This window comes from Hemitrygon akajei, chromosome 5, assembly GCF_048418815.1.
Source record: "Hemitrygon akajei chromosome 5, sHemAka1.3, whole genome shotgun sequence".
In the NCBI taxonomy this organism is placed as follows: domain Eukaryota; kingdom Metazoa; phylum Chordata; class Chondrichthyes; order Myliobatiformes; family Dasyatidae; genus Hemitrygon; species Hemitrygon akajei.
In genome coordinates this window covers 21,173,094-21,192,681 of record NC_133128.1, presented here as the reverse complement: position 1 = coordinate 21,192,681, position 19,588 = coordinate 21,173,094, and the positions used below count along the sequence as shown (strand labels likewise).

Sequence of the window (19,588 nt, the reverse complement as noted above, 5' to 3'; positions counted from 1 at the left end):
GACAGTTGTGGCATGGTACAGGCTGAATTGAGGCAGTGGGTCTAGACCTGAGGATGGGGATCAAGCCAGTGTTTTGCTGTTGCTGGAGCAGACTTGGAGGCGTTTTGAAGCAGCAGAACAGAGGTGAGGCAGAGTCGAGGTAGCGGGGCCTGGACCCAACTGTTTAGCCAATTTAATTGTTGGATAAGATTGGAAAGGTTGGAATTGGACCAAATTGAGCCAGAGGGTCCAGGCCCGAGAGCATATCAAAGCAGCAGGGCCCGAGCCTGAGAACGAGGAACAGCCCAAGTTTTGGCTGATTTAAATGGTGGGACAGATTGAAAAGGTTAGCGTTTTGAGACAAGAGGTGAAGGATGGGCTGGTGTTTAGCTCGCTGCTCCATGAGATTTACTTGTATGGCTTGCAACTAAAGAGCTCCTAGATCAGTTGTGACTGCCTTTGGACTGACTTTCGTAAACTTCAGATTTGAATTTATTTGTTTACTTTTATTGTTTGCATGATTTGTTTTTGTTCTGCACATTGGGTGCTTTGGCGGTCTTTTTCTAAAGGGTTCTATTTATGTTTGCCTGTAAGGAGAGGAGTCTCAAGATTGCATATAGTATATGTAGCTAATTTACATCTCAGATTTTAGATGTCCCTTTTGCACTCCTTGAATGCTGCAGTTCAATCAGCTTTCACCGCTATTCTAGGTCATGCACTCCAGGTTGTCACACTTTAGTTTTTAAAAATCCTCTTTTCAATTATGTTTCTTTTACCAGTCACCTTCATTCATTGTCTCAAGGCTCTTGACTTTTCAACTAGTGGAAACAATTTCTACCCACTCTAATCCCTGCATAATTTTAAGTACCTCCAATCAGATTTGCTCACAATCTCTTTTCAGGGGACTATCCCATCTTCTCCAGTCTGTCCATTGAACAGTTTTGATAAATACTTTCTGCTGCCATTTTACTGCTTCAGAAATGTAGGCACTACTAAAGTTGTGACTTAATCGTTGTTTAAATATAAAGGTTTATCATATTGCCCATACCTATTTTTCATCACATAAATGAAGCACTTCACACTTTTCAGTATTCTCTTTCATCTGCTACTGATTTGCCCAATTTACTGTTTTAAATATTACTCACAGTTCATTGTTCCTCAGGGGTTGTGGATTTGCAAACTTGGAAGTTGGGCTTATGTATTAAGGAAAACAATTAATGAGTACAACCCCCTGTGGAGGTCCACTATTGACTTACCTGAGTCTGAAAGAGAAACTAATTTTTCTTTTCCCTGTTATTTAGCCAATTTTATATGCATCCTGCTACAACTGTCACAATTTTGGTTTCTGACTGGTCCCACCACATCTTCTCTTACAATTCTTACCTTGTTCATATGTATTTAGACTATTTTGGGGTTCTGTTTTATGTTTGCTGTTTTTTTTTTCCTCATGTTGTCTTGGCCTATTTTTACCTTTTTCCTTGAGTTTTCTCTAATCAGCCACATTCTCATTTTCATTAACAATATGACATCTTTAAATACTTTAAAAAATAAACTTGCACTGTAATTATTTGGTCATCTATGGAGTTCTGACTTTGATTTTCTTTTGTACTCTTCTCCCTCATGGAAATTTACCTAGATTGCAGCTGGAACATCTTCATCCTTATGGTTGCCAGTGCAACTTGTCAGCATGGACAAATTGGATTGATTGGCCTGTTTCCATGTCATGTCACTATGAATTATATTTTTGCTTCCTAAGCTTTATTTACCTTGGCCAGATGTTTTCTCATCCCTTTGAAATTGACTTTTCAATTGGCCTTGGAATTGTGTGTATCATTTTTTTTTAAGAGTTTTTCTAAAACTTTGGGCATTATGCTTTGTTTCTTAATGCTTCTCCTATAGAAGTTCCTCTTGGTCTGGTTCATTTCCTAGAACCAAATCCAGCAATGCCACCTTTTACTTGGAGCAGAAATTGCTCAATTAAGAAACTTTCCCTTCCTTTGTCCTAATCTTGGAGCTGTTGTAGTTTATAGTTGGAAGTTGGAGTTTGTATTTTTAAAATTCATCTAATATTTAACTAAAAGTTTGCCTCTCTAACTATTTTATTAGTTGGCATTATATGAAATAGTCTTGTGCAATCAGAAACCTGTTGTTTTTTAATTTTGTATATTTTTTTCTTGGACTAATTAAGTTGTGCATTGTTCGGCACAACACTAGGATTGGTATAGAAAAACATTGTCCATGACATTAACTCCAGTTGGAGTGTTTATTAGTGTAAATGTTGAATGAAAGTTGATCTCTTTATCTCCTGGTCTTGTTGTTGTCACGACACAAACATAAAAAATTCAAACAGATGCTAGCGATCTCTAGTTTTACTCTATTCCATTAAGAGTTATTGGTACACTAATGCCCTTCTCTTAGACAACATCAGTGGCGTGGAGAGTAGAGACTTGCAGCTTGGGCAACTGTGGGTGTTCCATTTAAAAAAAACCTTGCCCAGGCTTGTGCCCTGAAAACTTTCCAAAGTGCAAATCTATGGTCTATGGAGACTAACGGAGGCCTCCATTGGCTACAAGGGAGTCATGAAATAAAATAAATTTCTGATTAATATCCTTACAGTTATTTTTCTTTCAACAGGCGGAGAGACCTCAGCATGCAAACCTTCAACCGTTCGGCTTGCACCTTCATTTTCATTTCACGCTGCTGGCCTTCAAATGGCTACGCAGGTGCCTCATTCTCACCAGCAATACAGTGACCGTCATCAGCAGACTGTAAATGACCAGCAGGTGCCTGCCTTATCATACAGTGACCAGCTTCAGCCTACTGTAACTAATCAGGTATGAAGCTTAATTTGAGAGCATGTACGCTAGATCTATTTCATTCAAGTTTGTTTGCCAATTTCAGAAATCACTGGCTTAACTGATGAACTAATAAATTTAAGGTCTGACAATAAAGCCAAGAAAAATATACCAAGTGTTCCACAAGCTCTCCAGTTGGTTTATCTCATTAATCCAGAATTTTCTTGATTTGATTTGTTATGAGTAACCACCATGATATTACAATGTAAAATTTTACTTGGATATGTGTACTTGTGTTCTCCAGTATTTAATATTGACATGCTTTTTGAAATGAATGTTAACAAATGTTCAAACCGATCATCTTTTCTGTCCTTGTGTGCGAGAGAATTTATTCAATCAACGTGGGGAAAGTGACTTTTCTGCAAATATCCTTATGTAAACATTATTGCAATTGAGCTATTTCTCAACCTGATAAAGCTGGACTGTGAAATACAAAGTTTTGCTTGTGGTTGGGCATTGTTGAAGATCTGGAGCCAGTCAGCCCATAAGGAAGAATAGTGATTTTATAAAAATCTGGAATATGTTTGAGGGTAGCTTTATTCAAATCCAGCTTAAGGATTGTAAAAATAACTGAAGGAGTATTGGCAGCAGTTGGTCATTCAGTCTTCAAGCCTGCTCAGCTGTTAGCATGACATTAGTGATTCTTTAACTCCACCCTCCTGTCCAATCCCTTTATGTAGTATGAAAAAGTGTATTGATTTGGTTAAGAGGACTCTGTTTGAATATCCTTCGCCCTCTGTAATTCCTAGTGTGAATAAAAGGCAATTCCTAGTGGATGACTCCTTATTTTAAGATGCCTAAGTCAAAAAACTGCACATGCTCGAATCTGGATCAAAGACAGAATGCTGTGTAAACTGTTGATCAAGCAGCAATCATGGAAGGAGAAAGGTGCTAGTTGACATTTCAGATCAAGACCCTGAATCAGTAATACACTTAAGCCAAACACCTTATGCTGTTTGACCAGCTGAGTATCTCCTATGTTCTGCTTTTAGTTCATTTTAACACTGGCCCTCTAATCACCACAGTGTTTGGGGGCGGGGGGGGGACGACATTTCTTCCCACTGCCCTTCCCCTCATCACCATCAACTCTATTAGCATTTTGAATAATTTAATCTTTAAGTGAGATATAAAATTATTCAAAATCCTGGGGAATATGAGCAAACTTAGTGTTTGACATTCGCCCCCCCCCGCCCCCCCCCCCCCCCGGGAATAAAGATTCTTTCTGTCTCCCTTATTTGAGCCTTGCATAACTAACATCTTTCAGATCTCCTCTGAGCTCCCCTGCTCCCGAGAAAATAATCCAAGTCTGTCCAACCAGTCCTTGTAATTAATGCTGTCTAATTTAAGGCAACATCCTAGTGAACCTCTTCTACACCCTCTACAGCTTCCATATCTTTTGTGAAATACAGCAACCAGAATTGCACATAATCCCCAGGCACAGTCTAATCAACAACAGTTTGACTTCCTGACTTTTATACTCAGTGTCCTGATTGATGAGAGCAACCATGATTTATACCATCTTTTATCATCCTATCTACAGCTAGTGTTGTCACTTTAGGGCAGGGGTTCCCAACCTTTTTTATGCCTTGAATCAATACCATTAAGCTAGGGCTTTGTGAACCCCTGTAACAATGGACTATATCCAGTGTCCCTCTGTACATCAGTTCTCTGATGGATCTTGCCATTTACTGTATACTTTACTTTGCATTTGATTTCTCCAAGTATAGTGCCTCACACTTGTCCACATTTTTTCACTTGACTGATCTATGTCCTACCTTTGACGATGTTCACCATCCATAGCTACCAATTTTTGTGTTGTCAGTCCACCTACATTTTCAGCCATATCATTTGTTTGGCCCCGGAAATAATCCCTGTGGACGACCATTGGTAATGGACCTCCACGAATTCTGTTCATTACCAGATGTATGTATTTGAACTATAATAGGCAGCCACTGAAAGCTTTTATTTTGGTTATTTCTGGTAAATATTTTTGTGTTCTCTGTGTGGTTTTGCATCAAATTACTTGGATAAATCTTAGCAACTCTCAGTGGAAAATGTGCAGGCTCTTGAATGATTATGCTTAAATAGTTAAATAGGATATAGGATACGTTACTTTCTTTTATATCATGTTCACCACATTGTGCTTGTCACTTCTTGGGCAAATGATTAAGGATTTTAAATTAAGAACACTTTGTGGACTGGCTGTTTTAGATTTTGTTGTAGAGTGTCTTGGAATTTGTTATGTCTGTCTAGGCCATGGTAGAGTTTCACCTAACAGGATTTAAAAACTACAAGATCAGAAAGGGGATTTTTAAAAAAAAATCATGTCTGAGTATTGTGTTATTTGGAGAGGGACTTGCAGGTCTTTGTCTTTAATTCATCTGCTGATGCGTAGTTCTATGTATTGGATCTGGAATATATTGGAGAAGCTATTGAATATATTGTGTGTTGTTTCAAGATGCTAAACATGAAAGGAGCAAATATTTTATGTGACGGATGGGATGATAAGACGGTTAGTCCTGTACGAGGCTGCATCTCAAGTGCTTTTGTAGTTGCACTTAACTGTCTAACTCCTGGAAGTTAGTTACTAGCTACTGAATATTCTGCTTCTGTCCTGAGCTAGAATATCTCATAGAAGCAAACTGTGATATCAGATCCTTATTTCTTTCATAGACCCATTTAAGAGGAATTTAACTGTTCTTCTCACAGAAGCTTGTCATATGAAGAGCATTTGATGGCTTTGGGCCCATATTTGCTAGACTTCAGAAGAACAAAGGATGAACTCATTGAACCCTATTGAATGGTGAAAAGCCTTGATAGAGTGGATGTGAAGAGGATGTTTCCTGTGGTTGGAGAGTCTGAAGACCAGAGGACATAGCCTCAGAATAGAGGAGCATTCTTTTAGAGCGGAGATGAGGAGGAATTTCTTAAGCAGAGAGTGATGAATCTGTGGAATTCTTTGCCATAGGCAGCTGTGGGGGCCAAGTCTTTATTTTTAAGGCAGAGGTTGATGGGCTCTTGATTGGTCAGGGCATGAAAGGATATGGGGAGAATGCAAGAAATTGGGGCCGGGGGGAAATTTGGATCAGCCATGACAGAATGGTGGAGCAGACTCCATATGCCAAAATGGCCTAATTCTGCTCTTAATGGTTTTCTGGACTAAGGTAGTGAAACTCAAGGAATTCTCTGGTTTCAAATGTTGTGTAGGCTAGATCATTAAGGTATTTAAACATTAAAGACAACAGTATAGAAACATGCTCTTTGACCCTCTCTTCCTGCTGAGCATGGCACCTGTCCAAGCTAATCCCGTCTTCCCTTGCTTGGTCAATATCCTCCAATACTCTGCCTATTAATGGGCCTGACTAAGTGTCTCTTAAATGTTTCAGTTGTACCTTCTGAAAAAGGCAGTAAATCAGTGTTTGAAAGATTGGAGAAGAGAACGCTGTGCAGAGCCGGCACAGAAGTAAAAATGAGACCTTGAGTAGATCAGTGCCATCATAATGAGTGGAAGCGAGGGGCTGTATGATTTACTACTATTTTCTTAGTTAATTTCATTTAAGCCTGCTGTTATAATTAAGTTCTCCACAATGGGTAGAACATGTGTCATTGAAAGAAAAGATTAGGTTTTTTGCAGTTGATTTTGCATTGTGTGCTTTTGGAATATTTCTTATTTTAAGTTTGTATTCCAATGTTTAAGGAAAATAATTTGCCTCTTAAAATATTTTTGAAGTTCAGATTTTATTTTGATTTCTGCTTTTTATTATCCTACAAAATAATGCATCCTTTGATTTTAAAAGTATTGATTTGTGCATAGCATTATAAGAGTTGCTCGGATTTTGGTGATTTCAGTGGTAATCTGTCTGCTTCTGAAAGCAAGCTGTGTAGGCCAGTGGGTGATGCACAAGAAAATTTGTTTATTTTGGGGTGTAAAATTAAGTGATTACTATGAACTAGTTTTTAAAATCAGGTCATTCTTATTTCATGGTACTGAGCTACTTTCTCAGAATTCGCTTTTATCTTGATATTAAGGATGAAGTTTCAAATAATAAATATTGACGTATTTTTTTTTACAGGTGATGCCTGATGTTGTCATGTTGCAGCGACGAATGCCCCAAACTTTCCGTGACCCTATCACTGCTCCATTGAGGAAACTTTCTGTAGATTTGATCAAAACATACAAACACATTAATGAGGTAAAGTTGTTCCATTTATGATACACATTGATAAATTTTGAGCAGACATTTATTTTGAAATATTTAATTAGATGATATAGCTTGTGATTAAATCAGTTCTTCAATAACAGTTTGAAAGTGCATACAATTCCATTTAATGGTGTTTATTTGTTTTCTCAAGTGTCTAATTGAATGTGTTAATTAGATGTTTCAAATTTGTGTCATACAAAAGAGCTTTCAGTTCACTTGTTACTCTGGAAAGGTGTATAGTGGCCCTGCTCTATGATGTCATCATTCTCCCAGTTTTAAACATCAGCTTCAAATCCTGGGCTTCTACAACTGGATGCTGGATTCACTTATTGGGAGACCACAGTCAGTGCAGATTAGAAATAACATCTCATTGACAATCAACATAAGTACATTTCAATCATCCGTGCTTAGCCAACTGCTTTACTTCCTTTACACTCATGACTGTATGGCTATGCACAACTCAAACCCCATTGATAAATTTGCTGATGACACCACTGTTGCTGACAGAATTTCAGATGGTGACAAGGAGACATACAAGAGTGAGATGTATTGGCTGGTTGAGAGTCAGAATAATAACCTTACACTTTGCCAGCAAGACCAAAAAATTGTGGACTTCAGGAAGGGGAAGTTGGGAGAAGACACACCAGTGCTCAGAGGGGTTAGCGGTGAAAGGGTGAGCAGCTTTAAATTCCTGGCTGCCAATATATCAGAGGTTCTATCTTGGCCCAGCATGTTGATGCAGTTGTGAAGAAGGCATGCTAGCGGCTCTTTGGATTTTGAGGAAATTGGTTATGTTACATATTTGCACATTTCTATGGATGACGGAGAGCATTCTGACTGGTTGTTTCACAGCCTGGTATGGAGACTGTAATGTACCGATCACAAGAGGATACAGAAGGTTGTAGACTCCGCCAGCTCCATCACAGGCGCAACCCATCAATGACAAGAGATAGTGCCTCAAGAAGCCAACATCCATTATAAAGGACCCTAATCATCCTGAGACATGCCCACTCATGGTGTTACTGTGGTTCTTGGCTGCACTGCACTTTCACTGTAACTGTTAACACTTATTCTGGATTCTGTTACTGTTTTAACCTGTATTCCTCAATGCATTGTTGTAAAGAATTGACCTTTTGAAGCAATTGCAAGGCAAGTTGTTTTCACTGTACTTCAGTGTAATAATTCACCAGTTTACCATTACAGAGAAGGTGCAAGCAGACAATAGGGTAAAAGGCTATATCCAAGTGGATTTTGAGGTTTACAGTCCATCTTATCGTACTTTCAAAAGTCTTGTAACAATAGGATAGAAGCTGAACTTGAACCTGATGGTACATGCTTTGTCTTTTGCATCTTTTGCCCAGTGGAAAGGGGAGAAGAGAGAATGCCTGGGGTGGGTGAGATCTTTGATTATGTTGGCTACAATATGGCAAAGTTATTTACCATGGTGGTGGATTCTAGGACAAGAGGTCATGACTTCAGGATTGAAGGACGTCCTTTTAGAACTGAGATGCGGAGAAATTACTTTAGTCAGAGGGTGGTAAATCTGTGGAATTTGTTGCCACGAGCGGCTGTGGAGGCCAAGTCATTGGGTATATTTAGGACAGAGATAGGTTCTTGATTAGCCAGGGCATCAAAGGATATGGGGAGAAGGCAGGGGAGTGGGGATGACTGGAAGAATTGGATCAGCCCATGATTGAATGGCGGAGCAGACTTGATGGGCCAAATGGTCTGCTATATTGTATGGTCTTTACTGAGCTAATGAGAAATATGCAGAGTCTACAGAGGCAGGGCTGGTGTGCTGAAATATATAGTTTATGCATTTTTTGCAGTCAGTCAGAGCAGTTGTTGTATCAAGCTGTGATGCATCCAGGTTTGATGCTTTCTATGGTGCACTAGTTAGAAATTGGTCAGGGTCAAAGGGAGCATGACAAATTTTTTAAGCCTTCTGAGGAAATAGAGGAGCTGCTCCACTTGCATGGACCAGGACAGGTTATTGGTGATATCCAGTCTAAGGACCTTGAAGTTTTCTGCCCTATTGACCATATTACTGTTCATGTAAGCAGGAGCTTGTGCACCACCCTTTTCCTGAAGTTGACCACCAGCTCTTTGTTTCCCTGACACCAATGAAAAACTTGTTGTCATGACACCATAACACGAGGTTCTCTCTCTCCTTCCTGTACTCCCAACTAATTGTTACTGTATTTGAGATTTGAACAGGTCATGCACGTTTAGAATACACATGCAGTGGGGAAGGGAAGACCACACAAAGTTCTCTGCTTCATGAAAGACAGTAGATAGAGTGGGAAGAAAGGATGTTACTTAGAACAAAGCTGGATATTTTGCAAGAAGAGATCTTCAGGGAAAAAAGAGTGCAAGTGTTGAATTTGTCAATGTATTAGTAATTGAATTGGAATCAAAGACTTTTCAAACATCTTTATGGTGAAAGGGGTGGAAGGATTGAGGAATCAAACAAATTCTTATAAATTATTTATACCTATCATCACTTGATAAGAGAAAGCAGAATTTAGAGGCATAAAGGAGGAAGCAGTAGTGATATTGGTTTGAATAAAAATGAGTGATCAAGTGCCTGAAGGATTGATCAGATAAAGTAGAGAAATCATACTAGACTAGACCTTAGATCACTAATGCTGGTTATAAAATTCCAAATTACATCTAATGAAGCTAGATGATAGTTTATTGCACATGTAATCATTTGATAATTTTTAGGGGGAGGGTTAATTCAGTAGATCTTGAACACATAGCATTATGTCATGAAGACAACAATCCAAGTCAAAATTAATTGACATTTTTAAACTGTGACCAGATAAATCCCGGTATGGAGTTATTACAGACTGGTTGTGCTGGAGATGCTAGGGTTCTTGATAAGTGCTATGGAGGTAGTTAAACTTTTGAAATTTGTTTAACAGAGTAACATTATAAATTTGTCATCAAAGTTAGAAGCCAGTAATTTAAACTAACTATAGCTGTATGGAAATTTAAAGTGATTGGCAAAAGAATCAGATCTTCCTGCTTCTATAATCTCCATTCAGTTCACTGTTTTGTTTGTAGTGCTCTTTCATATTCTTTCTGCCAAAATACAATAATTTTCATTTGTACACAAAATCTCAATAGCCTTGTTTTGTCCCATATTACTAGATCATGAGTGTTTAACGGCAGTACTTTCCTGAATGATTACATTTTGCGATCTGGATTACAGTGCATGAAATAGTAATAGTCGTAGATCTTGTGGTACAATTCAAAAGAGAATTGAATTGCAGAATCGTAGTCAGAAGTACTTGTAGAATCAGGGATCACTTTACAGCATTGTACTTGGAGCTTTCACTAACACAATGAGTAGAGTACACTTGTTTGAGATTAATGAATGTTTACCGTATTAAAGTGTTATTTCAAATGAGCACTTCAGAAGTGTTTTGCAGCATGGCCAAAGTAATAATTTGTGCATGACCAAATTATTTAGTTTTTTTTATATATGCAAATACTGCCAGTTGGTCATAAATCAATGTAATGTCCCCGAAAGCCATTATGGGCTTATTTATCCTTTTACTTGATTTTTAATGCTGTGAGCCACATGCGGTTTTATGACTGTAGCTTTGATCATTTTTTGGTGTGAGGAAATGTAGTTCAAATGAATTGTGATAAGCTCTGTGGAAGAAAACAATAGTTGAAACAGATTTCTTAAATAAGATATTAATGTTATGATCAAAAGTTATATAAAATAGGTCTGAAGTAGTATAATTTTGGTTGCAATGACTAAAACATTTTTGATCATATTGGCATCAGTGAACTCCAGCATAATGCTGATATTGCAGGAGTTTGTGGTATTAGAAGTGCACTAAGCAAATTAAATGAATTATATGGACTGAATTGGTTTCTTATCCTGCAACTATTAAAATGCATTTTATTGAGAAGACAGCATCTTGGCATTTCCCCTTGGCCCCTTTGATTCATCAATGTATAAGTAAACCATGTGCACTGATTTAAAAACATCAAAGATTCAGTTCTAGCTCACTTCTGTAATTGGTAATCAAGATCAAAAATCACAAGATCATCCATGTATTTTGGTAGTGCGCTTAATATCAGAAAATGTTCTACAGTGCTATACTAGAAAGCAAGCAAAATAGTAACAAGATAATAACTAGTTATATAGTATACCTTAAGGCTCATTTTAAAGGAGGCAAATGAGAAAGAAAGGCATGCTAAGCTATTGCTGGGAATGTTCTGAAGGTAGTAGAAAGCTGAGCAAGTTATTTCAGTGGCAGTCTGAGGAATGCAGGTTTCCCAAAGAATTATAGGGCTACAGATGCTTGTGTTTTTGATGGGCTCTGGCACAGTGGAGTAATTCATCTGGAAGCAAGCACAGGGGTGATGTATGTAAGGAAATTTAGGCTGTAGGCGGCTTGATTTTGCATGAATTTGAGTTTACTGAGGATGGGTTGAGAGTGGTTTGCCAGGGATAGGTTAAAGTAATCTGGCAGATGAGCTGAAATAGGATATGGAAATTTGGATATAATGGTGTCTGTAGTTTGAAGCTCATTTTGCAGTTAATTATGAAAATTGTGTTTGATTTCATTTTCAGGTAGGTGAGAGGGAAGGTCTCTTTTGGTAGGTAATCTAGTTTGTAATTGGGTTCACAGCAATCTTATCAATATTTACGAGAAATGTTGCCAAGCGCCATTGTATAGCTGAGAAATCAGGAGATGAGTAGGTTCTTGGGTGACACCAAATGTAACAATGAGCAATTGCTAGAGGAGTCATCAAATAAGTATGCTGAAGGCTAAAGAGAGATAAGGTTAGATGTTTGTGCAATCAGAAATTAAGAGATTTGCTGTAAGAGTTCTTTTCATGCTATGGCTGGATGGAAACCCGATTAGAGGGATCAAACAAAATTTTTGGAAAGTGAGACATCGGTGCAGGTTACATTGTGTTCAAGGCCCTTGAAATTGTACATGGGGAGTTGTAATGATGGTGGGATTAAGAATATTTTTGTGGTGAGTATTGTAGTTGATTGGAAGCATTTGAGAGAATTGGGTGAGTAGTGAAGATTTTGTTCTTGAGAGGGAATTTTCAAAAAAACTTTTACTCTGTTGTGATTGTTTTAATGAATATCTTGCCTTTGTCTCAAGTATTGCCTGTGTCCTATTGCTGAGGATCTAAAGTTGACAGCTTTATTCTGGATTTGAGTTGATTCTCCTTGTCTAGTGTTTACTGGGAGTGAGTGAAGTTAAAATGTGAAAATTATGCCAATTTTGATTTAAATTGGTTGGGGTTCCAGGCAATTGTCTGGACAAAGCTGTATATTTGGATAAAACTGTATGCAGTAAAATTTCAGAGTTATTAAATGTAATGACATTTATTAAATGTAATGAGTATGAAGAATGATGGAAGATTATAGGCTAAATAGCAGCATTCCTAAGGATATGTAACAACTGAGATGATAAAAAAAATCTGAAACTTTGTGAATGTGCAGAAAGAGCAAATGGTTTATAAAAGGATATAAGTAAGATGCCTTGTAGCATGGAGTACTTCCAGGCAATTCAGACTCTGAATTGGATTATTTGTATAATTATGTTCAGTACCAATGAAAGACTGTATAGGAGCATTGTGGAGTGACTCTTGAAGGGATACACTGGAATGACTCCAGGGACATGTATTTCAGCTCCAAGTTTAGACTGGAGGAGCTGGAGTTCTTTTCATTTGAGCAATGAAGGGTAGAAAATAGTTTGATTGCAGGGAATAGGGATTATTATATAAGATCCTGGTGTGCTTGAACAGAGCTGTTAGTTATAGCAGGTATACAAGTAATGGGCCAAACATAGAATATGTAAAGTGAATAGTTTCTAATCTAAATTATGCTAATTTTGAACCTTCCCTGTAAAGATAGCAGAAATATATCAAACAGGGCTATGAAAAAGGGAATTGGTCTCACTGAAACCAACAGGAATATACTAGGATAATAGGACTGATTATTGAAATAGGTGTTTCATTTAAACTAATTAGTGGGATTGAAGCAGTTGCTCTGCAGGAAGCCAGCATAGATCTGATGGGCTAAACATCTGTTTCTGTGCTGTAATTTATCCAGCAGTTTCGATTTGTCTGTGCATTACATGTGCTCACCGTGAAAAGGTAGTTTTTCAATCAGTCACAACATTCCTCCAAATGGGAGAAATGGGATGAGTTATACCTTTGATTTGTTCCTTTTGCTTCTGGATGATTGCAAGTGGTATGGCTGCATGTAGAATGTTCTTATCTCCAAGAAATTGCTGATTTGAGATCTAAAGAATCTTGTGTCTGTTACTCAGATTTTTAACATAAATTGGAAAATATGGTATGAGGCATAAATTTGATTTTGCTACACTAATACAACTTGTAACTAACTACACAATCTTTTTTGCATCATTTTGTTCATTTTAAAACAATGGGGTGTACTTGCAAAAATAGCGCTTGTCTCCTTTACTGGCAATCTTACATATATTTGAGAAATTAAGGTAATTTTATCATTCTGGCTTTAGTACTCTTTTACCTCCATGGTATAGGAATGTGCATCTATCCTTTATAACTAAGGTCAGTATTTCAGATTGTATTTAGCCATGCATTGGCAAAGGCTAGAACATAATAGAAACCTTCCAGAAAATGATTTAACAGAAATCAATTTGTTTACTAACCCTATGTGTAACCTTTAGACTTGCACCTGCCGGTTTTGCACAGAACCAAATATATAACAACAAAAGCATTGCCAACTGCAGATTTTTTACTGCAATTCATATTGAAAATACACCAGCCATAAGAAAGAAGAAATTTTCCTTAATCATACTCTTATTATACCTAAGTATTCAGACTGTCATTGCAGCAATTGGATTTAGTTTCCTGCCCTTTCCTGCCCTTTGTTACTTTCTGCACAAATAAATTAACTTTTGTGTAAATTTTCATTGCAAGGTTGTAAATGCAACAGATTGGTAAGTAAACTATATTCACTTTGGAATACAAGGAAGCAAAGTGACCAGCTTTTTAAGATCTCTCGTCCTTGTTAGATACTCAGCAGATGCTTTGGTAAACAGTGCAAATACTTGAAGTGAATTTCTTCTTTATGTTTCAGGTATACTATGCAAAAAAGAAACGACGGCACCAACAGGGTCAAGGAGATGATTCCAGCCATAAAAAGGAAAGAAAAGTTTATAATGATGGCTATGATGATGACAACTATGACTACATAGTAAAAAATGGGGAAAAGTGGATGGACCGCTATGAAATTGACTCCTTAATTGGGAAAGGGTCCTTTGGGCAGGTTAGTGTTAATTTTATGAACAAACTAGTTGGCTTTTAGGTTAATTATAGATTAAAGTAAGTTCAGTGATGAAAGTTATATCCACATACCATAGGTTGTCTCTTTTATCCCCAGGTAATCATCCTGTTTTTTAAAGTGGTAAAACTGATAATTTGCTATACAGAAATTTGTTGACTGGGTGATCTGGGTCACATTTCTGGGCCCCAGTTCCTGTGTTACTATTTAAGATAAATATGAAAAATACTGGAAGTACTCAGCAGGTCAGGCCATATCCATGTGAACAGAAACTGAAACATTTTAGATAGAAGAACTTCTAGGTCTTTCAGTCATTTTTTTTTTTAGTTTTAGATTTCTAAGATAATACTTTTTTCATTCCCTTTTATAGTTAATGGGTTTACTGGAAGAATGCAGTGTAATATCTAATGGAAGCGAATTAGTTATCAATGGGATGAGCATCCAATAGTCTATAAAATCTGCCAGACCAGCTCCAGTGAAAACCCAAATGTTACTATTTTGTTCATTCATTCAAGTGATGTGGGCTTTGGAAGCTTAGGCATGAGTTGATTGCCTATCACTAATTCCCATTGTGAAGGTTGCAATGAATTGAGAAGGTTCTTGAATTACTGCAGTATTAAGTACGTGTATTTTTGCAATGCTATGGGGGGTGGGGGGGGGTTCCAGGATTTCAACCCAGTGATAGCAAGGAATATAATCAGGATAGTGTTTAGCTTAGAGGGCAACTTGCCCTTCTTGCTGCTTGAGGTCATAGATTCAGAAGGTGCTGCTTAAAGATTCTTGGTTAGTTGCTCCAGTGCATCTTGTATGTGGTACTCTGTTGGTAGAAGTTTGGAACAGGAAAGGGTCAATAACTGGACTGAATTTTTTTTAGACCACTCAATAGTAACAGGGACATTGAGGAGCAAATAGGGAGACAGATTCTGGAAAGGTAATAATAGCAGGGTTGTCATGGTAGGTGATTTTAATTTCCCTAATATTGATTGGCATCTCCTGAGACCAGGGTTTCAAATGGGGTGGAGTTTGTTAGGCGTGTTCAGTAAGGTTTCCTGACACAATATGTAGATAAGCCTACAAGAGGAGAGGTTGTACTTGATCTGGTATTGGGAAATGAACCTGGTCAGGCACCAGATCTCTCAGTGGGAGAGCATTTAGGAGATAGTAATCACAATCTATCTCCTTTGCCATAGCATTGGAGAATGATAGGAACAGGCAAGTTAGGAAAACGTTTAATTGGAGTATGGGGAAATATCAAGCTGTCAGGCAGGAACTTGGAAGCATAAATTGGGAACAGATGTTCTCAGGAATATGTACAGCAGAAATGTGGCAAATGTTCAGGGGATATTTGTGTGGCGTTCTGCATAGGTATGTTCCAGTGACACAGGGAAAGGATGGTAGGGTACAGGAACTGGGTGTGCATTAAAGGCTATTGAAAATCTAGTCCTGAAGAAAAGAAAAGCTTACAAAAGGTTCAAAAAAGTAGGTAATTTGAGAAATCTAGAAGATTATAAGGCTAGCAGGAAGGAGCTTAAGAATGAAATTGGGAGAGCCAGAAGGGGCCATGAGAAGGCCTTGGCAAGCTGGAGTAAGGAAAAACACCAAGCCATTCTACAAGTATGTGAAGAGCAAAAGGATAAGATGTGAGAGAATAGGACCAATCAAGTGTGACAGTGGAAAACTGTATATAGAACCAGAGGAGGTAGTGGAGCTACTTAATGAAACTTTGCTTCAGTGTTCTCTACGGAAAAGGACCTTGGTGATTGTAGGGATAACTTACAGTGGACTGAAAAGCTTGAGCATATAGACATTAAGAAATAGGATGTGCTGGAGCTTTTGGAAAGCATCAAGTTGGATAAGTCAGCGGGACCGGACGAGATATACTTCAGGTTACTGTGGGAGGCGAGGGAGGAGATTGATGAGCCTCTGGCAATGATCTTTGCATCATCAGTGGGGACAGGAGAGGTTCTGGAGGATTGGAGGATTACAGATATTGTTCCCTTATTCAAGAAAAGGAGTGGAGATAGCCCAGGAAATTATACACTAGTAAGTCTTACTTCAGTGGTTGGTAAGTTGATGGAGAAGAACCTGAGAGGCAGGACTTATGAACATTTTGAGAGGCGTAATATGATTGGGAATAGTCAGCATGGCTTTGTGAAGGGCACCTTATGAGCCTGATGGAATTTTTTGAGGATGTGACTGAACACATTGATGAAGGTAGAGCAATAGATGTAGTGCATATGGATTTCAGCAAGACATTTGATAAGGTACCCCATGCAAGGCTTATTGGGTAAGTAAGGTGGTATGGGATCCAAGGGGACCTTGCTTTGTGGATCGAGAATTGGCTTGCCCACAGAAGCCAAAGAGTGGTTATAGACAGGTCATATTCTGCATGGAGGTTGGTGACCAGTGGTGTCCCTCAGGGCTCTGTTCTGAGCCCCTTCTCTTCATGATTTTTATAAATGACCTGAATGAGGAAGTGGACAGATGGGCTAATAAATTTGCTGATGACACAAAGGTTGGGGGTGTTGTGGGTAGTGTGGAGAGCTGTCAGAGGTTACAGCGGGTCATCGATAGTATGCAAAATTGGGCTGAGAAGTGGTGGATGGAGTTCAACCCAGATAAGTGTGAGGTGTTTCTTTTTTTGTAGGTCAAATATGGCAGAATATAGTATTAATGGTAAGACCCATGGCACTGTGGAGAATCAGAGGGATCTTGGGGTCTGTGTCTGTAGGACACTCAAAGCTGCTGTGCAGGTTGACTGTGTGGTTAAGAAGGCATACGGTACATTGGCCTTCATCAGTCGAGGGATTGAGTTCAAGAGCCGAGAGGTAATGTTACAGCTATATAGGACCCTGGTCAAACCTCACTTGGAGTACTGTGCTCAGTTCTGGTCAGCTCACTACAGGAAGTATGTGGAAACTAGAAAGGGTGCAGAGGAGATATGCTTGGATGCTGCCTGGATTGGGGAACATGCCTTATGAGAATAGGTTGAGTGAACCCTGCCTTTTATCCTTGGAGCGGTGGAGGATGAGAGGTGACCTGATAGAGATATATATGATGATGAGAAGCATTGATCGTGTGGATAGTCAGAGGCTTTTTCCCAGGGCTGAAATGGCTAGCATGAGAGGGCAGAGTTTTAAGGTGCTTGGAAGTAGTTACAGAGGTGATGTCAGGGGTAAGTTTTTTACGCAGAGAGTGGTGAGTGCGTGAAATGGGCTGCTGGCGACTGTGGTGGAGGTGGATACAATAGGGTCTTTTAAGAGGCTCCTGGATAGGTACATGGAGCTTAGAAAAATGGAGGGCTCTGTGTGACTCTAGGTAATTGCTAAAGTAAGTACATGTTCGACACAGCATTGTGGACCGAAGGGTCTGTATTGTGCTGTAGGTTTTCTATGTTTTAAATGTTTCTGCCCTTTGAATCTCAAAATTTTCAGTTGAAAAATTCTAATAATGGCCTTACAGTTGTCTTAAATTGCCATCAAAAGGCTTAAAATTTAGACTAGTTTTAGCTCATCATAGTGAAGATGCATGTGACATATCTTTACTCTTAGCTGAATAGCTTTTCAAATGCTTGAAATTTACTGTTTTGGATGTGTGATACAAACTGCAGAAGGTCATGTCATACACAGTAGCATTTAACTTGAATCTGTTGTCTTTGTAAAGTAAGAGGATTAACAATATCCATGAAATGGTTATAGACTTGAGAAAAGAGATCTTTCTCTGGTGTTATCATTTTGTCAATGATCGCCAAAGAATTGTTGGAATTTGGATTTCACAGAATCATAGATTGACACAGGCTAGTTGACACATTTGGCCCATCAGGTCCATATTGACTCATTTTTAATTCTTAATTGAGCTCATTTTACTCTGCCATCTTAGAACATAGAAATCTACAGCACATTACAGGTCCTTCGGCCCATAATGTTGTCCCGACATGTAAACTACTTTACAAACTGTCTAGAATTTCCCTTGTGCATAGCCCTCTATTTTTCTAAGCTCCATATACCTATCTAAAAGGCTCTTAAAAGACCCTATTGTAGCTGCTTCCACCACTGCAGCCGACAACCTTCCATTGCCTGACATATATCTTTTTGATTATCTACTGAGTTTCCTTCTGAACACCATTTGTTAATCTGTCTCCATTTCCACTCCAAAATCCTAGCCACTCATTGCATTTTAAAATATTTTAAATATTTTGACATTATGCTAATTGCTTTCAATTCAAACCACTTTCACCACTGCAGACACCTCATCTGCCATCTACAAGCTTCATAATTTTATCTTGTCCTCGGTTTCAAGGAGAGCAACCTGACCTTCTCCATCAGTCCATGTGATTAAATTCCCTTCTCCAGGAGATTAGAATAATGCTCTTTCTAAGGCCATATCTTTCTTGTAATATGATGCTGAGAACTGGTGGGAGTACTACAGTTTTGACAAGCCATTGTTTTATAAGGTCCAGGGTATCATGTGCTATTTTTTTTAACAACACACACAAAATGCTGGTAGGACACAGCAGGCTAGGCAGCATCTATAGGGAGAAGCACTGTCGACGTTTCGGGCCAAGACCCTTCATCAGGACTAACCGAAAGGAAAGATAGTAAGAGATTTGAAAGTAGTGGGGGGAGGGGGAAATGCGAAATGATAGGAGAAGACCGGAGGGGGTAGGATGAAGCTAAGAGCTGGAAAGGTGATTGGCGAAAGTGATACAGAGCTGGAGAAGGGAAAGGATCATGGGACGGGAGGCCTCAGGAGAAAGAAAGGAGGGGGGAGGAGCACCGGAGGGAGATGGAGAACAGGCAAACAACTAAATATGTCAGGGATGGGGTAAGAAGGGGAGGAGGGGCATTAACAGAAGTTAATGTTCATGCCATCAGGTTGGAGGCTATAAGGTGTTGTTCCTCCAACCTGAGTTTGGATTCAGTTTGACAGTAGAAGAGGCCATGGATAGACATATCAGAATGGGAATGGGACGTGGAATTAAAATGTGTGGCCACTGGGAGTTCCTGCTTTTTCTGGCGGACCGAGTGTAGGTGTTCAGCGAAAGGGTCTCCCAGTCTGCGTCGGGTCTCACCAATATATAAAAGGCCACACCGGGAGCACCGGACGCAGTATACCACACCAGCCGACTCACAGGTGAAGTGTCGCCTCACCTGGAAGGACTGTCTGGGGCCCTGAATGGTGGTGAGTGAGGAAGTGTAAGGGCAGGTGTAGCACTTGTTCCGTTTACAAGGATA

The 19,588-nt window shown here is 38.9% G+C and overlaps 1 protein-coding gene across 5 annotated transcripts in view; it reads left to right on the top strand.

Moving 5' to 3' along the window:
- Positions 1-19,588, top strand: part of LOC140727536 (dual specificity tyrosine-phosphorylation-regulated kinase 1A) — a 144,558-nt gene that overhangs the window by 88,723 nt on the left and 36,247 nt on the right. For all 5 annotated transcript variants that reach the window (XM_073044989.1, XM_073044986.1, XM_073044990.1 and 2 more), the window contains 3 exons: positions 2,614-2,813; positions 6,908-7,027; positions 14,151-14,339. In XM_073044989.1, the coding sequence (XP_072901090.1) occupies positions 2,614-2,813; positions 6,908-7,027; positions 14,151-14,339 (509 nt within the window). The remainder of the gene's footprint in view (positions 1-2,613; positions 2,814-6,907; positions 7,028-14,150; positions 14,340-19,588) is intronic.